At 49.3% G+C, this 20,068-nt stretch overlaps 2 protein-coding genes across 2 annotated transcripts; both read right to left on the bottom strand.

Moving 5' to 3' along the window:
• Positions 1–1,079: 1,079 nt before the first annotated feature.
• Positions 1,080–1,773, bottom strand: LOC109772728 (non-specific lipid-transfer protein P3-like). Its single transcript, XM_020331427.3, has 2 exons — positions 1,360–1,773; positions 1,080–1,260 (listed from the first exon to the last, which is right to left on the bottom strand). Exons 1-2 carry the CDS (start codon positions 1,713–1,715, stop codon positions 1,251–1,253), a joined length of 366 nt encoding a protein of 121 aa, XP_020187016.1. The 5' UTR covers positions 1,716–1,773; the 3' UTR covers positions 1,080–1,250.
• Positions 1,774–18,529: 16,756 nt separating this feature from the next.
• LOC109772722 (uncharacterized) lies at positions 18,530–19,258 on the bottom strand. Its single transcript, XM_020331421.4, has one exon. The coding sequence runs from the start codon at positions 19,136–19,138 to the stop codon at positions 18,776–18,778; it is 363 nt and encodes a 120-aa protein (XP_020187010.1). The 5' UTR covers positions 19,139–19,258; the 3' UTR covers positions 18,530–18,775.
• Positions 19,259–20,068: the final 810 nt, after the last annotated feature.

The raw sequence follows: 20,068 nt of genomic DNA on the forward strand, positions 1-20,068 counted from the left end.
GTATTGGCATGCACAGAGACGTTTAGTGCCATTATATCCCATTTGGAGACCCTCTCTTTCCTTTTTTTAGTTTTATATATTTTCCTTCCTTACCTTATTTATGGGACATTTTCCATTTTTTCTCTGTCTAGAGATGAAATACCGGCCCTCTTTCTTTCCTTATTCTGCCATCAACCCACCCTCTTTCCTTTTTTATTTTTCTCCCTCTTTCTTTCCTTATTCTGCCATCAATACGCCCTCTTTCCTTCTTTATTTTTCTCTCTTTTCTTCCTTATTCTGTCATGAAATCCCCTCTTCTTTTTTTCTTTGTTTTTCTCTCTTTCCTTCCTTATTATGAAAGGACTTATTTCCTTCTTTATTGGTTCCTGAGATGGCTCCTTGATACAGAGAAAACTCGAAGATGTATATAAATTACAAAGATTGAGTTTAAGGGAGCGGTATGGGACTATTTATTGCACCAGGTTGTGGGCCAGCCTCGCCCGTTCGGTAGTGTGGCTTCCTTCGGGTGGGCCGGAATAATGTGGCTTGGCGGCCGAAAATCCTCCTGGCTTAGTAGAGTATAAGAGGGTAATCCTTGTTCTTATAAACATACAATGTGCCAGCTGAGTTGGTGGTTTGCTCTATGCGCTTTTCTGACAACCTGCCTTTGAATCTTCAGCATATAATTTTTAATTTTTGCGCCCATTCACATATCAGGTGGGCCGGCTATCAAAAATCTGGATGGCCTGTCACGGGCGACGGACGAAAATAATTATATATGGAAACAACAGACAGACGAAAATCGCCATATTGGCAGGAAGATGAATAGTACCACCTCTGATGTAGAAAATAATATAGATGAAAAAAAACTGAAAGCGTAAATTTACAGGAAGAAAGCGTATTGTAATGGTGAACCCACGGAGTCAATCCGTGCTTTATTATTAGGGATAGGGATAGATTAGTGTGTATGAAAAGAATTCCTTGTGACGTAAATTCAAAGATGAAAGCATCTTTGAATTTACACTCACAATGCAATAGAGCCGTGGGCACGCATATGAAAAACAATTGCGCCAAGCCATAGCGGGCTGGCATTCATCCGCTACCAAATCTGTAACTGCATAAAGCTCCCGACGATCTTCCATTACAAAATAATCATTCAACAAGATTATCATTCATATTTTCCAAGAGAAAATCACTCTGCCAACTGCTCTTCTTGTCTGTGCTCTTGGGTCCTTAGGCCGGCCGTAGAGTGAGTTGCCAATCCGATCCACTCAGGGGATCCTGCAAGGAAATTCAGTATTTTCGTTCAGTGACACAAAAAACTTGAGAAAGCGGCTGATGGAACGACGAACAAGACAAGGGGGAGGTAGAAATACGTACAGGGAGCAGTCAAAGTCGGGGCTGGTCGGGAGGAACCCGACGCTGAGGCCGCACGCGGACGGGAGGCCGGCGGCGCGGCCGGAGTCGACCTTACCGACGGCGAGCATCTCCGACAGGATGCACGCGCAGAGGTCCCGGCGCTGGTCCGCGCCCGGCGCCAGGTCCTTGACGTCGCCCAGCCCCCGGCAGCACTGCGGCGGGACCTCGTCGTCCAGGCCGGCCAAGTACCCGGTGCACTCGCTGAACGCCGTCTGCGCGACGCTGCAGTCGCTCTCGTCGCCCCCCGCCTCGGCGGCCAGGACGGCGACGAGGAGCGCGACGGCCACCACGGCCGGCGAGTGGTGGGTCGGCGTCATGGCGGAAGGCCGGAATGTAGGTGGTTGCGCCGCAGCGGTCTGGTCTTTGGACGAGGGTGATCGGTGGTGGGATGCGTGCCTCTCGGACGGATTCTTGGAAGGTACGTATATGTAGTACGTGGCGCGCGTCAGTCTCGCGACTGCATGATGCGTAAGGAATGCCGGAGCCGACATGGAAAAACGTAGGAAATCTCTCGCGTAGGAGATGGTAATTTATCTCCTGCACTTTTTGTGAAGCAATGGTTGGTTAATCACGTGATTTTGTGCTTCGTTTTGGAAAGGGTGGATTAAATTTCATAATTGTCTGCTTCGTTTGGGAAAGCAAAGATTAATCCTAGTACTCAGTTTTCCGCTTTGTCCTGGAAAGAGGAGATTAATCACGTCCTAATTTTGTGCTTCGTTTTGGGCAGCAATGATTAGTTACCTGATTATATGGTACGGCGTAATAGCCATCCACCTTCCCACTTAGTTCCCAGAAACTTTCCCAGTCAAAGTTTTCGGTTTTGGGCGGGCTCTTGCCTTGTAGTGTTGTCGTTGTTGGCTGTCCTTGGACTAGCCGGATGTGGAGTGGTGCTATGCTTGTTGTTCGCAAGGAGTGATAGTCGTCTTGTATTTGCAATTCTCTTCTTTTATAAAGCTATGGTACGCAATTTGCGTACTCTCGAAAAAAAAAGCTTTCTAATACATTCACACAGGCTTCTCACAGCATTTGTCAGAAACTTCACACTTAAGGCTTTCCAGTTCATTCAGAGAAGCTTCTGGTTTTCTTCACAAAATATTCCCTGCGAGAGCCTGAACCTCCTAGTACAAAAATTCCAGCTGCCAACTAGATTCAGTAAACTTTCTGCTACTCTAAAAAGAGCTTTCAACCAGTGCATGTTTCTCTAATGATATTTCAACTTGAACCTAAATCTCACAAACACATCCTCGGATCTGAGATTTTTACCACCTCACACACATTTATTATTTAAAACTGTAACGTTCCACCAAAACTAAAAACCTAGCCAAAAAAAGTGAAGACCATTGCCACAAGCGGCCGCCTGAGTAGAAGCACAAAGTGGCACACATCACGATGGCTGTCGTAGGACAAGACTGTGTGAGGCGCGTGAAACTAGGCGGCCACGAGTCGAGACTCAGAGCAACTCATTTCGTCCGTTGGTTCCCGTTTGCGTCAACGCGGACACAAAAGGCGGCCCAACGTGCCGACCCAAACGGACGCGCATCCTCTTGGTGTCGGCATGCCAACTCATTCCCGGCCCATTTTTGAGCCGGATTTGCGTCGGCGCGGACACGAGACGGACGCGCGCGCGCCTACTCCTCCCCTCGGGCCCGCTGGTCGATGACAGCCTCCACAATTTCCCTCCATTTTCCACAAAACCCTCCCGCCCGCACGCGCTCCCGCTCCACCCCCGCCATGGACGACGATCTCGACGTCGACGCCGCCGCCGGCCTCGCCTCCCTCGCCTCGTCCGGCATGACGACCGCCCCCTCCGACAAAGGGAAGCCTCGCGCCCCCCGCAAGACCACCGCCGCGCCCAAGCCAAAGAAGGCGTTGACGCCCGAACAGCGGGCAAGGGAGTTGGCCAAGAGAAAGGGCCGGAGGCACGCCGCGGACGCGAGGGATGAAGCCGTCGCGGCTGCCGCCATCGCCGCCCCGCGCAGTAGGAGGTCACCAATGCCTGCGTCGCGGCGGCAACGAGGGAGGCGCTCTATATGCTAGGGTTAAACCCTAGCCAGCACGGCCTCGTCAACCCCGCCGTGGCCGCGGCCAGCACCGGCTCATCCGCGTTCCCTCGGATGGTGCTGCCCGACTCGCTCCGCGCATCGGCTTGCACCCCGATGCCCGGCTTCCACGTGTACCCGCAGGCCTCCCGCCTCTCCGGGGAGTGCTCACCCGACGTGAGCATGGTGGCGCCTTCCACGCCTGCGCCCGCGCCCATCGACCTCAACGCCACACCGATGGCCGGTGGCTCGTCATCCGGAGGCGCGAGGAAACGCGCGCGGCAGATGCCGGCCGACGTGCTGCCGGACACCCGCAACCTGTTCGACGGAATGCCGGCCGCCGGCGACGAGGACTACATGCAGAACCTCATCTTCGAGGGCGGTGCGCCGGCTGCTGGCTATGATCCCAACGAGACACAAAGCCAGGACGGCCACAGGGCGTTCATGCCGGTCGCTGGCTATGATTCCGATTAGGCGGCCTTCATGCGTGATCAGGTCGGCATGGACCTGGAGCGTCAAGGCCTGCCCCGTGAGTGGCATCGGCATGCAAGACATGGTATGCTAGCAAGCCGCCCTCTTTTGTGTCTTCAAGTTTTATGCTTGCTTGTTCATTTGCATACCGTTTAACAATATGCTTGCATGAAATACATTTGTATGCGTTTCAAGCTTTGGAGGCATTCAAGGTCCAACACAATGGCAAGTGCTTCAACCTCTCCCATTGCTTTAGGGTCATCAAAGACGAGGAGAAGTTCAAGGCGCAATATGCCGCCCTCTAGTCGCATGGGGGCAAGCAAGCCGTGGAGGAGGTTGGGGACGGCAAGCCGGCACGGCCGCGGGGGAAGACCAACTCCAAGAAGGAGGACAAGCGAGATGCGGCATCGAACGCCTTGATCGCAAGCGTGGAGGGCATGATGAACAAGAAGGACTTAAGGGAGGAGGAGCGTCGGCGTTTCAAAGAAGAGTAAATGAACGCCTTCATGGAGATCCAAAGGAGGAGGCTTGAGATGGACGCGGAGAAGCAAGCCAAGATGCTTGAGATGGAGGCGGAGAAGCAAGCCAAGTTGCTAGAGATCAAGGCCGCCAATGCCAAGACCAAGGCGAAAGAAGTGGCTCTCGCGAGCATGATGACCGGGGTGGAGATCATGAAGGTGGATCTCAACACCGTGTCGCCAAGGAAGAGGCCGTGGTTCGAGAAGATGCAGGCCGACATGCTCAAATTCACCGACGAGTGATCTCATAGCGGCGAGCGCCATCCTTTTTGTATGCCGGTAGGTGTGCTGGCATGACCACGGGGCTGCGATAGCATGGTCGAACTCAAGTCCCACCCCTTTTTGTGTGCTGGCATGTGTGCCGACCGCTGGTGAGTGCGCCAGCATGAACTGTGTGGCGATATTTTTTGAAGCCGGCATTATATGCCGGCGCTGGCATGGTGCCGGCATGAGACATGGCCGCTGGCATGATCTATGGCCGCGGGCCTTTTTTAAAAAATTGAATGCGGACATGAAATGGATCAGCGCGTTGGGCGCACTGCCGACCCAAATGTAAAACAGGTCGGACGCCGGGCGGGCGGCCGACCCAAACGGACAAAAAGCGGACAAATGCGCCATCCGTTTGGGTCAGCCCGTTGGAGTTGCTCTCACTTGCCTTGAGAAATGAGTAGTAAGCCAATGGTGCCAGATGGAAGGATACATGGCACTGGCACAGAGGGATACTCAGGTGGCGATGTGAGGTCCCTTTGCCAGCAACTGCCCGAGACAACAAGAGGCAGGGTACCTGGGGTGAACCGGCGCTAAAATCGGCCTGGGGGCGATCGGGTTCCCAGCCGACGCCCCAGGCGCCTGTTTTAAACTTTTTTGAACATTTATTTGACTAAAATTTGGCGAACGGGACAAATATTCGACAAAACAGTACATTACTTCGGCGAACTGAAATAGTCTTTTACATAGATAAAATACATAGAAAAAAACAAAGAGGGCGCGACTACAGGCCGAATAATGCGCTGAGAGAGGCGAAGTCGCCGCCACCGCCGCCGTTGTCCTCGTCGTCCTTCTCCTCCTTCACGCGGCCGCCCCTGCTGGACCCCTGCCCGGGGTCGCCCTGGCGGACCGGTGGCGGCGCGTCGTCATCGCTGTCGTCGTCGAGGACGACGATGCCTCCCTCATCGCGGCCACGGCGCCGAGCGGCGAACTGCTCAAAGGCGCGGCACTGGCGCTCCAGCTTCGTCCGCGCCCACTTCAAGGCCGTCACGTCGTCGAGCCCTGGCTCCGTCTTCATGGCAGCGAGCCCGGCTCTGTCTTCGGCTTGACGAAGCGGGGAGGAGGCGCGCCCGCTCTCGTTGATGACGATGCCAGCGCTGCGGGTGCGCCGACCGAGCGGCGTCTCCGCGGTCTCCGCAGGCTCGGCCTTGACGCCGAACAACGCCGACGACCCGGAGGAGTGGGAGGAGCGGGAGGAGGAAGAAGAGGAGCCGGCCCTCCTCGGCATCCATTGGTCGCCGCTCCGGCGGGGGACCAGGGCGGCAGGGTACATCAACGGTGGGTCGTTGCCACCCTCGAGGTGCTGGAGGACGGCGGAAAGTGCAGCCGGGGGCACCCCACCACAGGCGGCGGCCCTCGCTGTTCTTGGTCCCCCGCACCACCGCCGCCCCGTTGGTGGAGGCCAGCTGCTCCGCCTGCCGGCGCTGGAAGTACGCCGCCCACGCCTCGTGGTTGTCGGTTGAGTACTGCAGGAGGGCCCGCTGTGTAGGAGATATGCCCTAGAGGCAGTATTATCAGTTATTTTGTATCTCCTGGTTTGTAATGAAGGTTTATGTTCCATGTTACTGCAATGATTCTCGAGTCTGCAAATAAAACGAGGCTTGGAGGGAAACTCATGTGCACGTGTGGGATAATAAATGGTAAAATGTATTCCTAGTCAAGCCTCTATGACTGGCTCAAGTATTGCATGATGATCATGTTTTCCTGATCATGGGCATGACTATGCCGGCAATTTTGAGGGCACAATTATTAGTAGAACACTTGTGTTGAATCGACCCAGTTTGATGTTATGCTATGAGATACATTCGTCACAAGTTAATGGTTAATAACACAGAGAAGTTAATGTTTGCATAATTCCTTAGACCATGAGAGTATCGAGTTCCTTCATACTTGCTTCGTGAACTTTGGGGTTTGTTAAACGTCATCCGTAACTGGGTGGCTATTACGGCGGCTTACGGGTTCATGAAAAAGTATGGCAAGTAATGAGATAGCTCAAGATTGGGATTTCATCCTCCGACGATGGAGAGATATACTCGGGCCCTCTCGGTGTAACGGTATCCATCATCGTCTGGCCAGACACATTGTGATTTGATCACTGGGATGCCGGAACACGAAAACAAGAAAAGAGAACAAAACCGGTAACGAGGTAACTTGCATGGTGGACAAATTGTTGATCCACATGAATGCAATAAATCTCACCTGGTTGTTTGTGACATATCGCGAAGCAACAGGAATAGCTCACGGCAACTGGAGGTTCACTCGAATATTCATTCGTGTGGGTATAGGGGTCAATATGGGTGTCCACGGCTCCGATGTTGATCATTGATCGGAAGAGGTTCCAGGTCATGTCTATACTTCACCGAACCTATAGGGTCACACGCTTAAGGGTCATCTATCTGCTGAATACTAGACAGGGAAGTTGGAAATATGCCCTAGAGGCAATAATAAAATGGTTATTATTATATTTCCTTGTTCATGATAATTGTCTATTGTTCATGCTATAATTGTGTTATCCGGAAATCGTAATACATGTGTGAATACATAGACCACAACATGTCCCTAGTGAGCCTCTAGTTGACTAGCTCGTTGATCAACAGATAGTCATGGTTTCCTGACTATGGACATTGGATGTCATTGATAACGGGATCACATCATTAGGAGAATGATGTGATGGACAAGACCCAATCCTAAGCATAGCACAAAGATCGTGTAGTTCATTTGCTAGAGCTTTTCCAATGTCAAGTATCATTTCCTTAGACCATGAAATCGTGTAACTCCCGGATGCCGTAGGAGTGCTTTGGGTGTACCAAATGTCACAACGTAACTGGGTGACTATAAAGGTACACTACAGGTATCTCTGAAAGTGTCTGTTGGGTTGACACGGATCGAGACTGGGATTTGTCACTCCGTGTGACGGAGAGGTATCTCTGGGCCCACTCGGTAATGCATCATCATAATGAGCTCAATGTGACCAAGTGTTTGGTCACGGGATCATGCATTGCGGTATGAGTAAAGTGACTTGCCGGTAACGAGATTGAACAAGGTATTGGGATACCGACGATCGAATCTCGGGCAAGTAAGCTACCGATTGACAAAGGGAATTGTATACGGGATTGATTGAATCCTCGACATCGTGGTTCATCCGATGAGATCATCGAGGAACATGTGGGAGCCAACATGGGTATCCAGATCCCGCTGTTGGTTATTGACCGGAGAGTCGTCTCGGTCATGTCTGCATGTCTCCCGAACCCGTAGGGTTTACACACTTAAGGTTCGGTGACGCTAGGGTTGTAGAGATATTAGTATGCGGTAACCCGAAAGTTGTTCGGAGTCCCGGATGAGATTCCGGACGTCACGAGGAGTTCCGGAATGGTCCGGAGGTGAAGAATTATATATAGGAAGTCCAGTTTCGGCCACCGGGAAAGTTTCGGGGGTTACCGGTATTGTACCGGGACCACCGGAAGGGTCCCGGGGGTCCACCGGGTGGGGCCACCTATCCCGGAGGGCCCCATGGGCTGAAGTGGGAGGGGAACCAGCCCCTGGTGGGCTGGTGCGCCCCCCCTTGGGCCTCCCCTGCGCCTAGGGTTGGAAACCCTAGGGGTGGGGGCGCCCCCCACTTGGCTTGGGGGGGAAGCCACCCCCTTTGGCCGCCGCCCCCCTTGGAGATTGGATCTCCCAGGGGCCGGCGCCCCCCAGGGCCCCTATATATAGTGGGGGGAGGGAGGGCAGCCGCACCACAGCCCCTGGCGCCTCCCTCTCCCTCCCGTGACACCTCTCCCTCTCCCTGTGCTTGGCGAAGCCCTGCCGAGGTCCCCGCTACTTCCACCACCACGCCGTCGTGCTGCTAGATCTCCATCAACCTCTCCTTCCCCCTTGCTGGATCAAGAAGGAGGAGACGTCTTCCCCAACCGTATGCGTGTTGAACGCGGAGGTGCCGTCCGTTCGGCACTCGGTCATCGGTGATTTGGATCACGACGAGTACGACTCCATCAACCCCGTTCACTTGAACGCTTCCGCTCGTGATCTACAAGGGTATGTAGATGCACTCCTTCCTTCTCGTTGCTAGTAAACTCCATAGATGGATCTTGGTGATGCGTAGAAAATTTTAAATTTCTGCTACGATCCCCAACAAGGGAGTCTGAGAGAAAATCACCGAAAAAGTTTCGGACAGCGGAAAAGCTCCGCAGAGAGAGGTCATCGGATGAGTTTCGATGAAACCGAAAATTTGTTTCGGGATATACTATTAAGTCAAATTGGTTTCGGCACATGCCTGATAATTCTTGGAAGGTGCCAGAATCATTCTGGAAACTTTTTGGAATTTTCCGGGATAAAAACAGGAAATGTTCCGGAGCTGCCGAAGCCACTTCAGATGCGTTTCGCAGATGAAAATCACTAAACTAGAATTGTTTCGGAACGCGTTGAAAATTATTTTAGTGGGTACTAGAAATGTTCTAAGCCCACATAAATATTTTCAGTTCGAACGGACGCTGAAAAATGCCGCCGTGAATAGTGAAAGTGCTTTTTGGGATATTTTTGGAGAGCCACCTTTTTGGACTTGGTCAAAGTTCTAGAAGGAAGTGGCTTACAAGGGAAGGAACCCCATTTGGGGCCCCCCCCTAGGGGTGGCCGGCCATGGGTGGTGGAGCTCCTTGGAGCTCCACATGGCATCCCATTTTGTCCTTAACACCCTCATGTGTGACCTAATGCATGGGAGTTTTTGGTAATTTGTGGAGGCACACTACCCCTTGGTTTTCCTATAAATAGAGGAGGTGAGGGCTGCCATATCTTCATACCTTGCTCTCATACACATGCCATGCATTATCTGGCTTCTTCTCTCCCTCCCACGAAAAGAGTTTCGTAGAGCCGTAAGGCTGTCTGGGTTCCGGCAGGAACTAGTTCTGGACGGCAAAGCCCTGCCGGATAGCTGACACCGTATGTGTGCAACCCCGTAGAGAGGTCGTAGTTTTGGTCTTTTGCCCGAGGGGCTGTTCGAGTGTCCTCCCGAAGGGCTGTCCGCGACATCGTCCGGGGGACTGTCCGACCACCTCCCGAAGGGCTGTCCGGCGAGGGAGTACATCCTCGCGGTTGGGAGGTTGTAAATCCTAGCTGCGGGGATCTGCACCAACGATCTCCACCGACTCTTCTTCCGCTGTGCTTTGAGTCGGTACGGAACGGATCAAACCTTACTTGTGAATAAAACCGCCAGTTTCAAAAAGAAAGGCAAGCCAAAGAAGGGCAAGGGCGCCGGTAAGACCGGCTCCCAAAGCAACTCTAAGGGCGGAGCCAAGAATGAAACTGAGTGCTTCTACTGCAAGGGCACAGGACACTTGAAGAGAAACTGCAAGAAGTATCTGGAAGATAAGAAGACCGGGAAAACCGGAAAAGGTATAATTGTTATACAGGTTAATGTCATTGACGTTTTGCTTGCTAGCGAAAATTCTAAGTCTTGGGTATTTGATACTGGATCGGTTGCTCACATTTGCAACTCGATACAGGGGGCTTCAGAAGGTGCGCAAGCTGGCAAAGAATGAAGTCATAATGCGCGTCGGGAACGGCACTGGGATCGCCGCTCAAGCCATCGGCATTATGCCTCTACGTCTCCCTTCAGGATTTATCTTAGAACTAAGTAACTGTCATTTTGTTCCACTATTGTGTAGAAACATTATCTCCGGATCATGTTTAGTACATGATGGGTATTCGTACAAGTCTGAGAACAATGGTTGTTCACTTTATTGTAAGGATATGTTTTATAGATTTGCACCCATTGTTGGGGGCCTTTTCATACTAAATCTTGAATGTGAAAATGATGTCTTTAACGTGAATGCCAAACGCCTTAAGAAGGCTGATACCACCACCACTTGTGGCACTGTCGGCTTGGCCACATCGAAAAGAAACGCATGCAAAGACTCCAGAGAGATGGAGTTTTACCGTCCTTTGATTTTGAATCATTTGACACATGTGAAGCTTGTCTGATGGGGAAAATGACCAAGACGCCGTTCACGGGTCATCCTGAACGGGCGGGTGAATTATTGGAAATAATACATAGTGATGTATGTGGTCCAATGAGCACAGCCGCACGGGGTGGGTATTTCTACTTCGTGACTTTCACTGATGATTTAAGTCGGTATGGATATATCTACTTAATGAAGCATAAGTCGGAAACCTTTGAAAAGTTCAAAGAATTTCAGAATGAGGTAGAAAATCATCGTAACAAAAATATTAAGTTTTCTGCGGTCTGATCCCGGAGGCGAATATCTTAGTCATGAGTTTGGCCAACATCTAAGTGACCGTGGAATCGTTTCACAGCTTACGCCTCCCGGAACTCCACAGAGAAACGGAGTATCGGAAAGACGTAACCGAACCCTGTTGGACATGGTAAGGTCAATGATGTCTCTTACAGATCTGCCGATATCTTTTTGGGGTCATGCACTAGAAACTGCCGCTCACACACTAAACAGATCACCGTCTAAGTCTGTTAAGACGACACCACATGAGATGTGGAATGGGAAGAAACCCAGTTTGTCGCATCTTAAAATTTGGGGATGTGAGGTACATGTAAAACGTTTACAACCTACCAAACTCGATCCCAGATCAGACAAGTGTAACTTTGTAGGTTATCCAAAAGAAACAATTGGGTATTCCTTCTACCTACCCTCCGAGCAAAAAGTGTTTGTCGCTAAAAGCGGAGTTTTTCTTGAGAAAGAATTTCTCGCCAAAGAATTAAGTGGGAGGACAGTACAACTTGATGAGATTAGTGAATCTTCGGCAACTGTTGATATGGCTAAGGAACCGGAAGAAATTCCGCTAATTATCCCTGCAACTGAGCCAGAAGTTGTCGCATATGATGCGGAGACTTCAGACAATGTTGTAACTGAACCGCGCAGATCAGGTAGGGCTATCCAGCCACCTGAATGGTTTCATAATGAAATCTTCATTCTTGAAGACGATGAACCTGCGCACTACAAGGAAGCGATGGCGGGGCCCAGCTCAAAAGAATGGCACAAAGCCATGAGATCCGAAATGGAATCCATGTACGAAAACCAAGTTTGGAACTTGGAAGAACTTCCAGAAGGCGTAAAGCCGATTGGTTGTAAATGGATTTTCAAAAGAAAGACGGACGCGGATGGTAACATTACTATCCACAAAGCTAGACTTGTCGCGAAAGGGTTCACGCAAGTTCCAGGAGTGGACTACGACGAGACTTTCTCGCCCGTACCTATGCTTAGGTCTGTTCGGATATTGCTAGCAATTGCTGCTTATTTCGACTATGAAATATGGCAGATGGATGTCAAAACGGCTTTCCTAAATGGAAACCTCAAAGAGGATGTATACATGATACAGCCAGAAGGTTTTGTCATTCATGAGGATGCTGGAAAGGTATGCAAACTTCAGAAAGCCATTTATGGTCTGAAGCAAGCATCAAGGAGCTGGAACATTCGTTTTGATGAAGTGGTCAAAGAGTTTGGCTTCATCAGGAATGACGGAGAATCTTGTGTTTACAAGAAGTTTAGTGGGAGCGCAAAAGCATTTCTAATCTTGTATGTGGATGACATATTGTTGATTGGAAATGACGTGAATTTTCTTAGCGAAATAAAAGACTCATTGAAAAAGAGGTTTTCAATGAAAGACTTAGGCGAAGCGGCATATGTATTGGGCATCAGAATCTATAGAGATAGATCAAAACGCCTGATAGCGCTTAGCCAAAGCACGTACATTGACAAGGTGTAGAAAAGGTTCAACATGGAGAACTCCAAGAAAGCCTACTCCCCATGTCACCTGGCACAGTGCTTTGCAAGAATCAGAGTCCTCGGACTCTGGATGAGCGAGTACAAATGAATGATGTTCCATATGCCTCGGCAGTTCGTTCTATTATGTATGCCATGCTATGTATAAGACCAGATGTTTCCTATGCGCTAAGTGTTAGCAGCCGGTACCAAAGTGATCCAGGGTTGGAACACTGGGCCGCAGTCAAGGGTATTCTTAAGTACCTCAGAAGGACCAAGGATTTACTCCTTGTGTACGGAGGTGATGAAGAGCTCATTGTAAGTGGTTACACTGATGCAGGCTTCATGACTGACCCAGATGACTTCAAATCTCAATCAGGCTATGTTTTCATATTGAATGGCGGCACAGTTGATTGGAAAAGTTCCAAACAAAAGACTCTGGCGGATTCTATGACGGAGGCGGAGTATGTTGCCGCTTCAGAAGCCTCCAAGGAGGCGGTATGGATCAAGCAATTTCTTGAAGACCTTGGTGTGGTTCCAAGTGCTCTGGACCCGGTGGAGATCTATTGTGATAATAGTGGCGCCATGGCTCAGGCAAGGGAGCCAAGTTTGCACCATAAGACAAGACATATTCAACGCAAATATAAACTCATTCGACATCATGTCGAAGAGGGTTTAGTGAAAGTACGCAAAGTTCACACGGATCTGAATGTGTCAGACCTGATGACGAAGCCTCTACCACGAGCAAAGCATGAGCAACACCGGATAGCCATTGGTGTTAGGGAAGCCATGTAACTGGATTATGACTCTAGTGCAAGTGGGAGTCTGTAGGAGATATGCCCTAGAGGCAGTATTGTCAGTTATTTTGTATCTCCTGGTTTGTAATGAAGGTTTATGTTCCATGCTATAACTGCAATGATTCTCGAGTCTGCAAATAAAACGAGGCTTGGAGGGAAACTCATGTGCACGTGTGGGATAATAAACGGTAAAATGTATTCCTAGTCAAGCCTCTATGACTGGCTCAAGTATTGCATGATGATCCTATTTTCCTGATCATGGGCATGACTATGCCGACAATTTTGAGGGCACAATTATTAGTAGAACACTTGTGTTGAATCGACCCAATTTGATGTTATGCTATGAGATACATTCGTCACAAGTTAATGGTTAATAACACAGAGAAGTTATTGTTTGCATAATTCCTTAGACCATGAGAGTATCGAGTTCCTTCATACTTGCTTCGTGAACTTTGGGGTTTGTTAAACGTCATCTGTAACTGGGTGGCTATTACGGTGGCTTACGGGTTCACGGAAAAGTATGGCAAGTAACGAGATAGCTCAAGATTGGGATTTCATCCTCCGACGATGGAGAGATATACTCGGGCCCTCTCGGTGTAACGGTATCCGTCATCGTCTGGCCAGACACATTGTGATTTGATCACTAGGATGCCGGAACACGGAAACGAGAAAAGAGAACAAAACCGGTAACGAGGTAACTTGCATGGTGGAAAAATTGTTGATCCACAGGAATGCAATAAATCTCACCTTGGGTGTTTGTGACATATCGCGAAGCAACAGGAATAGCTCACGGCAACTGAAGGTTCACTCGAATATTCATTCGTGTGGGTATAGGGGTCAATATGGGTGTCCACGGCTCCGATGTTGATCATTGATCGGAAGAGGTTCCAGGTCATGTCTATACTTCACCGAACCTACAGGGTCACACGCTTAAGGGTCATCTATCTGCTAAATACTAGACAGGGAGTCTGAGAGAAAATCACCGAAAAAGTTTCGGACACCGTAAAAGTTTCGGACAGCGGAAAAGCTCCGCAGAGAGAGGTCATCGGATGAGTTTCGATGAAACCGAAAAGTTGTTTCGGGATATACTATTAAGTCAAATTGGTTTCGGCACATGCCTGATAAGTCTTGGAAGGTGCCAGAATCATTCTGGAAACTTTTTGGAATTTTCCGGGATAAAAACAGGAAATCTTCCGGAGCTGCCGAAGCCACTTCAGATGCGTTTCGCAGATGAAAATCACTAAACCGGAATTGTTTTTCGGAACGCGTTGAAAATTATTTTAGTGGGTACTGGAAATGTTCTAAGCCGACATAAATATTTTCAGTTCGAACGGACGCTGAAAAAGTCGTCGTGAATAGTGAAAGTGCTTTTTGGGATATTTTTGGAGAGCCACCTTTTTGGACTTGGTCAAAGCTCTAGAAGGAAGTCGCTTACAAGGGAAGGAACCCCATTTGGGGGGGGGGGCCTAGGGGTGGCCGGCCATGGTGGTGGAGCTCCTTGGAGCTCCACATGGCATCCCATTTTGTCCTTAACACCCTCATGTGTGACCTAATGCATGGGAGTTTTTGGTAATTTGTGGAGGCACACTACCCCTTGGTTTTCCTATAATAGAGGAGGTGAGGGCTGCCATATCTTCATCCCTTGCTCTCATACACAGGCCATGCATTATCTGGCTTCTTCTCTCCCTCCCACGAAAAGAGTTTCGTAGAGCCGTAAGGCTGTCTGGGTTCCGGCAGGAACTAGTTCTGGACGGCGAAGCCCTGCCGGATAGCTGACACCGTATGTGTGCAACCCCGTAGAGAGGTCGTAGTTTCGGTCTTTTGCCCGAGGGGCTGTTCAAGTGTCCTCCCGAAGGGCTGTCCGCGACATCGTCCAGGGGACTGTCCGACCACCTCCCGAAGGGCTGTCCGGCGAGGGAGTACATCCTCGCGGTTGGGAGGTTGTAAATCCTAGCTACGGGGATCTGCACCAACAATCTCCACCGACTCTTCTTCCGCTGCGCTTCGAGTCTGTACGGAACAGATCAAACCTTGTATGCAGTCTCTATAGTGGTCCTGGGCGTGCTCGCTATACCGAAAATTTTCGTTTTCTGTCGCGTTCCCCTACACACTGCTCCTTCGTCAGCGATGACCGCACGCGGTTGACCTCGTCGGCGAAGTAGTCGGCGCGTGCGGTGACGTCGGGCAGCGGGGGAATGGGGACGCCACCAGCGCTGAGCTTCCACTGCCCCGACGCGCGCATGTCGGGAGGCGCCGGGACGTTGGCCTCGAACAGCAGGTAGGCTTCCCGCTCGTGCAACGAGCGGCGGCCGAAGCCATTGGCCACCGCCCCATCGCCGGGGAACCTCTCGCCCATCGTCGCGGCTAGGCATGGGGAGAGAGGGGAGGAACGTCGGCGGCGGCGGCGCACGGGGAGAGAAAGAGCTCGGTAGCTGTGGGCGGGGTGCGGCCACAGGCGAGGGGAGGCGCTGCTTATATAGCGGCCGGGGGGTGTGGGCGCCGTGTGTACGCGTGGCGGGAGATGGTGCGTCGCCGCGCCGCACCGCCCGCGCCCCCCGTGAGGAATCAATGGAAGGCTGACCGGCGGCAGCCTTGGCATTGATTCCCCGCAGAAAACCGAGGCGATGAGGACGACGAGGCTCGAGGGTCGCTGACTCGGCAGGCCCGCTGTTCTTTCGCACCAAAAACGATTGCCCCGGCGCCCCCCGCCCCCCAGCGCGCCAGGTTCGGCCTGGGTCCACCGGCGCCAGTTTCGACCCAAACCGGCGAAAAACGGGCTCCTAGGTCGCGACTGGGCCAATTTTTGGGTGCCGGCGCTAAAAAATCACCTAAGGGTCTGTTGGGGACGCGGCTGGAGATGCTCTATATTTTATCAAGTTCATGCGTACTTAAGTTGTCAAAAAAAAAGTTCGTGCATACTTGGCAGGGCGACATCGCATGGAATAAAAGTTTGCTTACAACATACTTCCTCCGTCAAGAAATATAAGAGCGTTTAGATCACTAGCAGTGATCTTTACGGAGGGAGTATTTGTCTTGCTGTGGCCATCATTGCAAATGTCAAGGGGCTAGTGTTGTTCGTGTCATAAGGGTCGATGATGCTTGATCTGATGGTCTGATGTGCAGTGCCTTCGCTTGTCTTGCACTGGCGCTAGTTTTACTCGGGTGTCTGGTTTTCCAACTTCATCCCTCTATGCTCCTAGTCTTCTTTCCTGTGTAGGTTTGGTCCTTCGCGGTTTTTCTCTAGAGCTTTGGAGGGAAGTTCAGATACAAAGGCTACAGGTGGAGACCACGACTTCAGAGGACTAAATATAATGTTTGTTTATATCCATCATTGTTTTATACTCCCTCCGTTTCTAAATATAAGCCCATTTAGATATCTCAATATGGACTACATACGGATGTGTATAGACATATTTAAAAGTGTACATTCTCTCATTTTGCTTCGTATATAGTTCATACTGGAATCTCTAAAAAGGCTTATATTTAGGAACAGAGGGAGTAATAAAATGGTAACATTGCACTCAAAATCAGTATGGTTTTGCTAATAAAAAATAAATATGACTTACTAGGACTGTAGGGCGGTCTTCCTTAAAAGGGAGAACTACGTTGAGAACCGAGTCAATAAAATATTGAAATGCATCCTTAGAAACCACTACATTTGATATTATCTTACCCATAATTTAGAAACCAATACAAAACTTGAGCTAAACCAGACAAGCAAAACTGAGATGCAACCAAAATTTATTCAAAATGAATTTTAACCTAATTACCAAATTAATATTAGAACTTTTGAACGGAGACAACGAATTGGTTAACTTGCTCCAAGATTTCATAGTATAATCTACTTAAATAAATGTGTCCTATTTGATCATACAGAAAGGGGAGAACCGGGAAATCATGATCATGTTGTTTTCCTTCAGCCCTTTTAAGCAGGGCAGAATACTACACCCATGAACACCTACCAATCCCTATGTAACTTCAATACAATTCTACAACAAATGTTCACTTTCATCAATAAGCAAGGTTGTTCTGACAAGAAAAGATGGTTCAAGGTTTTTCTGAAAATAGAGGGCTGAAGGTTACTGTTGTTATCTGAAGTTCAAGGTTACTGCCGTTTCATATTTAACCGTCCAATATAGAAACTGTCCTGATGCTGAATAAAATGTATTTGAACCCGTCATATAATGCTCTCCTGCTTAGTACCAATCCCACTAGATGACTGATCTCAGTAGCAACATCAAATCACGGCCATATGATGCTCTCCTAGTCGGTGTTCACTCAATAGTTGCCAGCCCGTTATCGAAAGCATGCCTAATTCAAGATACAGCAGCTAGTCACTACAATCAAAGTTCCAACTTCCTCTCCTGCCTGATCAATTTCTCCAAGGCTAAAAATAACTGAGAGCAACATAACCAGAAATGCTAGTCAAGGAGACACCAAGGTTTAGGAAGGAATCACAACCTTGAGAAGCGTTCAGAAATTATATTCTGAACGGAGACTACAAATCGTAAGTATTCAGAAATATCTTATACCCCACTTAAATAAATGTGTCCTATCTGGTCATACGGCAAGCTCCAGGCAAACAGAACAAAATATTTCACCCATGAGCCATTCTACCAGAGATATTTATATTCTGAACGGAGACTACAAATCGTAACTTCAATACCATTCTACCAGAGATATTTATTTTTGTTTAAGATGGCCCAAGGTAGTTCTAAAAATAAGATGGCCCAAGGTTACTGCTGTTATCTGAAGTTTCAGGTTACTGCTGTTATCTGAAGTTTCAGGTTACTGCTGTTATCTGAAGTTTCAGGTTACTGTTGTTATCTGAAGTTTCAGGTTACTGTCGTTTCATATTCAGTCATCCTATATAGAAAGTGTCATCATGATAAACAAAATGTATTTCACTGCAACCGGCAATCCCAGTAGATGCCTGGCTTCAATAGCAGATCACCAATGCTCTCCTACTTGGTGTGCACTCTAGTTTCCACCCAAAAACTTGAAGCGTGCCAAATTCCAGCTACAACCGCCCGTAACCCCAACCCAAGTTTCAACTTCCTGTCCTGCCTGATCAATTTCTCCAAGGCCAAAAAAACTAGGGGACAACATAACCAGAAATGCTAGCTAAGAAGACAAGTTTTTAGGAAGGAAGCACAAGAAGCACGTAATACCGTATACACCCGCTACGGATAACCTTGGTAGGTACCAAGGAATCACTTGCTCATGTGAAATTGCTAGAACTCACGATGTGGCATTGCTGTGAAACAAACATACTAATTCAATTTCATCATGGAGCTTAAGGGGGGAAATCAAACTAAACAAACAATCAGTTACTACCACTCAAAAAAAATCATACAGAGAGAGAACTTAGAAAGCTTAGATACATGCTAAGATGGTACAGTACTCTGAAACTTCAGAATCATGTTCAGTATAACAACAAGATTTATTCCCCCAGCAGAGTAAAACAGAACCACCATGCCATGCCCATGCCATATCCTTATGATTACAGCTTAGAACGAATCCGAGAGCAAGTTTTTACCCTCCCAGTTGGCAGCGGTTGCTCAGAAGTCAGAGCAGCGGCCGCCGCGCTCCCAGTCGCCGTACCGGGTGGGCTCGGGCCCATGCGGGCCGCCGATCTCGCCAGTTGCCTCGTTTATGTCCAGGCCGCCGTCATCATCCTCCTCCTCCCCCGCCTTCCGCGCGCCAGCACCACCGCCCTGCGCCTCGTCCGCCTCCTTCACGGCGCTCTGGGCCTCCCCCTTCTCGGCTGCAGCGGCGCCCGCCGCCGCCGGCGGCTGATCCGCGGGGGAGGCGGAGCTGGAGAACGCGGGGCGGAGGAGCGGCGAGGGAGGGGGCTTGGAGAGGCGGGAGAGAGCGGGGGCCGACGCGGAGGCGAGGCGGCGGAGGTGGTGGTTGGCCGCCATGGTTTGGTCTCGTCTCGCTGCGTTGCTTGAGTCGAGATCGCGGCGTGTGCAGAAGACGGGGGCGGTGCGCCCGTGCGCGGTGCTCACGCTGACCACGTCGCGTGCTGGTCGGCCTCGTGCATTCACCAGTTCGGCCCAGCTAAAGATATGCTGGGCCAGGAATCGTCGCGGGAGGTAAGATAAGAATATCGCTTATTGCGAGACGTAGCTTTGGCCCAGAATTTTATCTATCGCACGAGTTTTTCTCCCTCTGGTTTTCTTATAAGGTTTTAACTTAAATTGGTTTTCATCTGTTTTTTTTTTCTGTTTCTCATTCTCTTCAGATTTCATAGGTTTCTTCGGTTTTTCTTTCTTCTTTTTCTTTTTCAGTACATGTCTAGAATTTTATTACATAACAGAAACATTTTATTTATACACGTTTAATATTTTCAAATACATGATTAACATTTATTTCAAATATATTTGGCTGTCTATTTTTTCATACACATTGTACTTTTTTTTTACATCTAAAACATTTTTGGGATAATTAGATTTATGCCCCTAGTTGTGTCCCACTCGTCTGCTTTACCCCTAATTCCCAAAAGTCACCGGTTCTGTCCAAGTCACTTTGCTCCTCTTATGCTTTTGCCCTTTGACCGTTTGACCGTCAGTTTGAAAACTTCATAACTAATTCATACTAAATTAGATAAATGCAAATAAGATACCAAAATGTTCAGAAAAACATCACGTATATGTCAGTGTCATTTGCATTTATGAAAAAAGTGTTGGAAAGTGCACATCCGAGTTTTAGCTCTTTTGATACCACCATGAATAGTGAAATCTAAAAAAATTCAAAAAAAATCAAAAAAAATATGGTGGCGAAGAACAACAAATGTTCTAAGTGCTTGCCAAGTTTCATTAGGGAACGACATTCGTGGAAGTCGTGGCAAA

This window comes from Aegilops tauschii, chromosome 7, assembly GCF_002575655.3.
Source record: "Aegilops tauschii subsp. strangulata cultivar AL8/78 chromosome 7, Aet v6.0, whole genome shotgun sequence".
NCBI classification, from domain to species: domain Eukaryota; kingdom Viridiplantae; phylum Streptophyta; class Magnoliopsida; order Poales; family Poaceae; genus Aegilops; species Aegilops tauschii.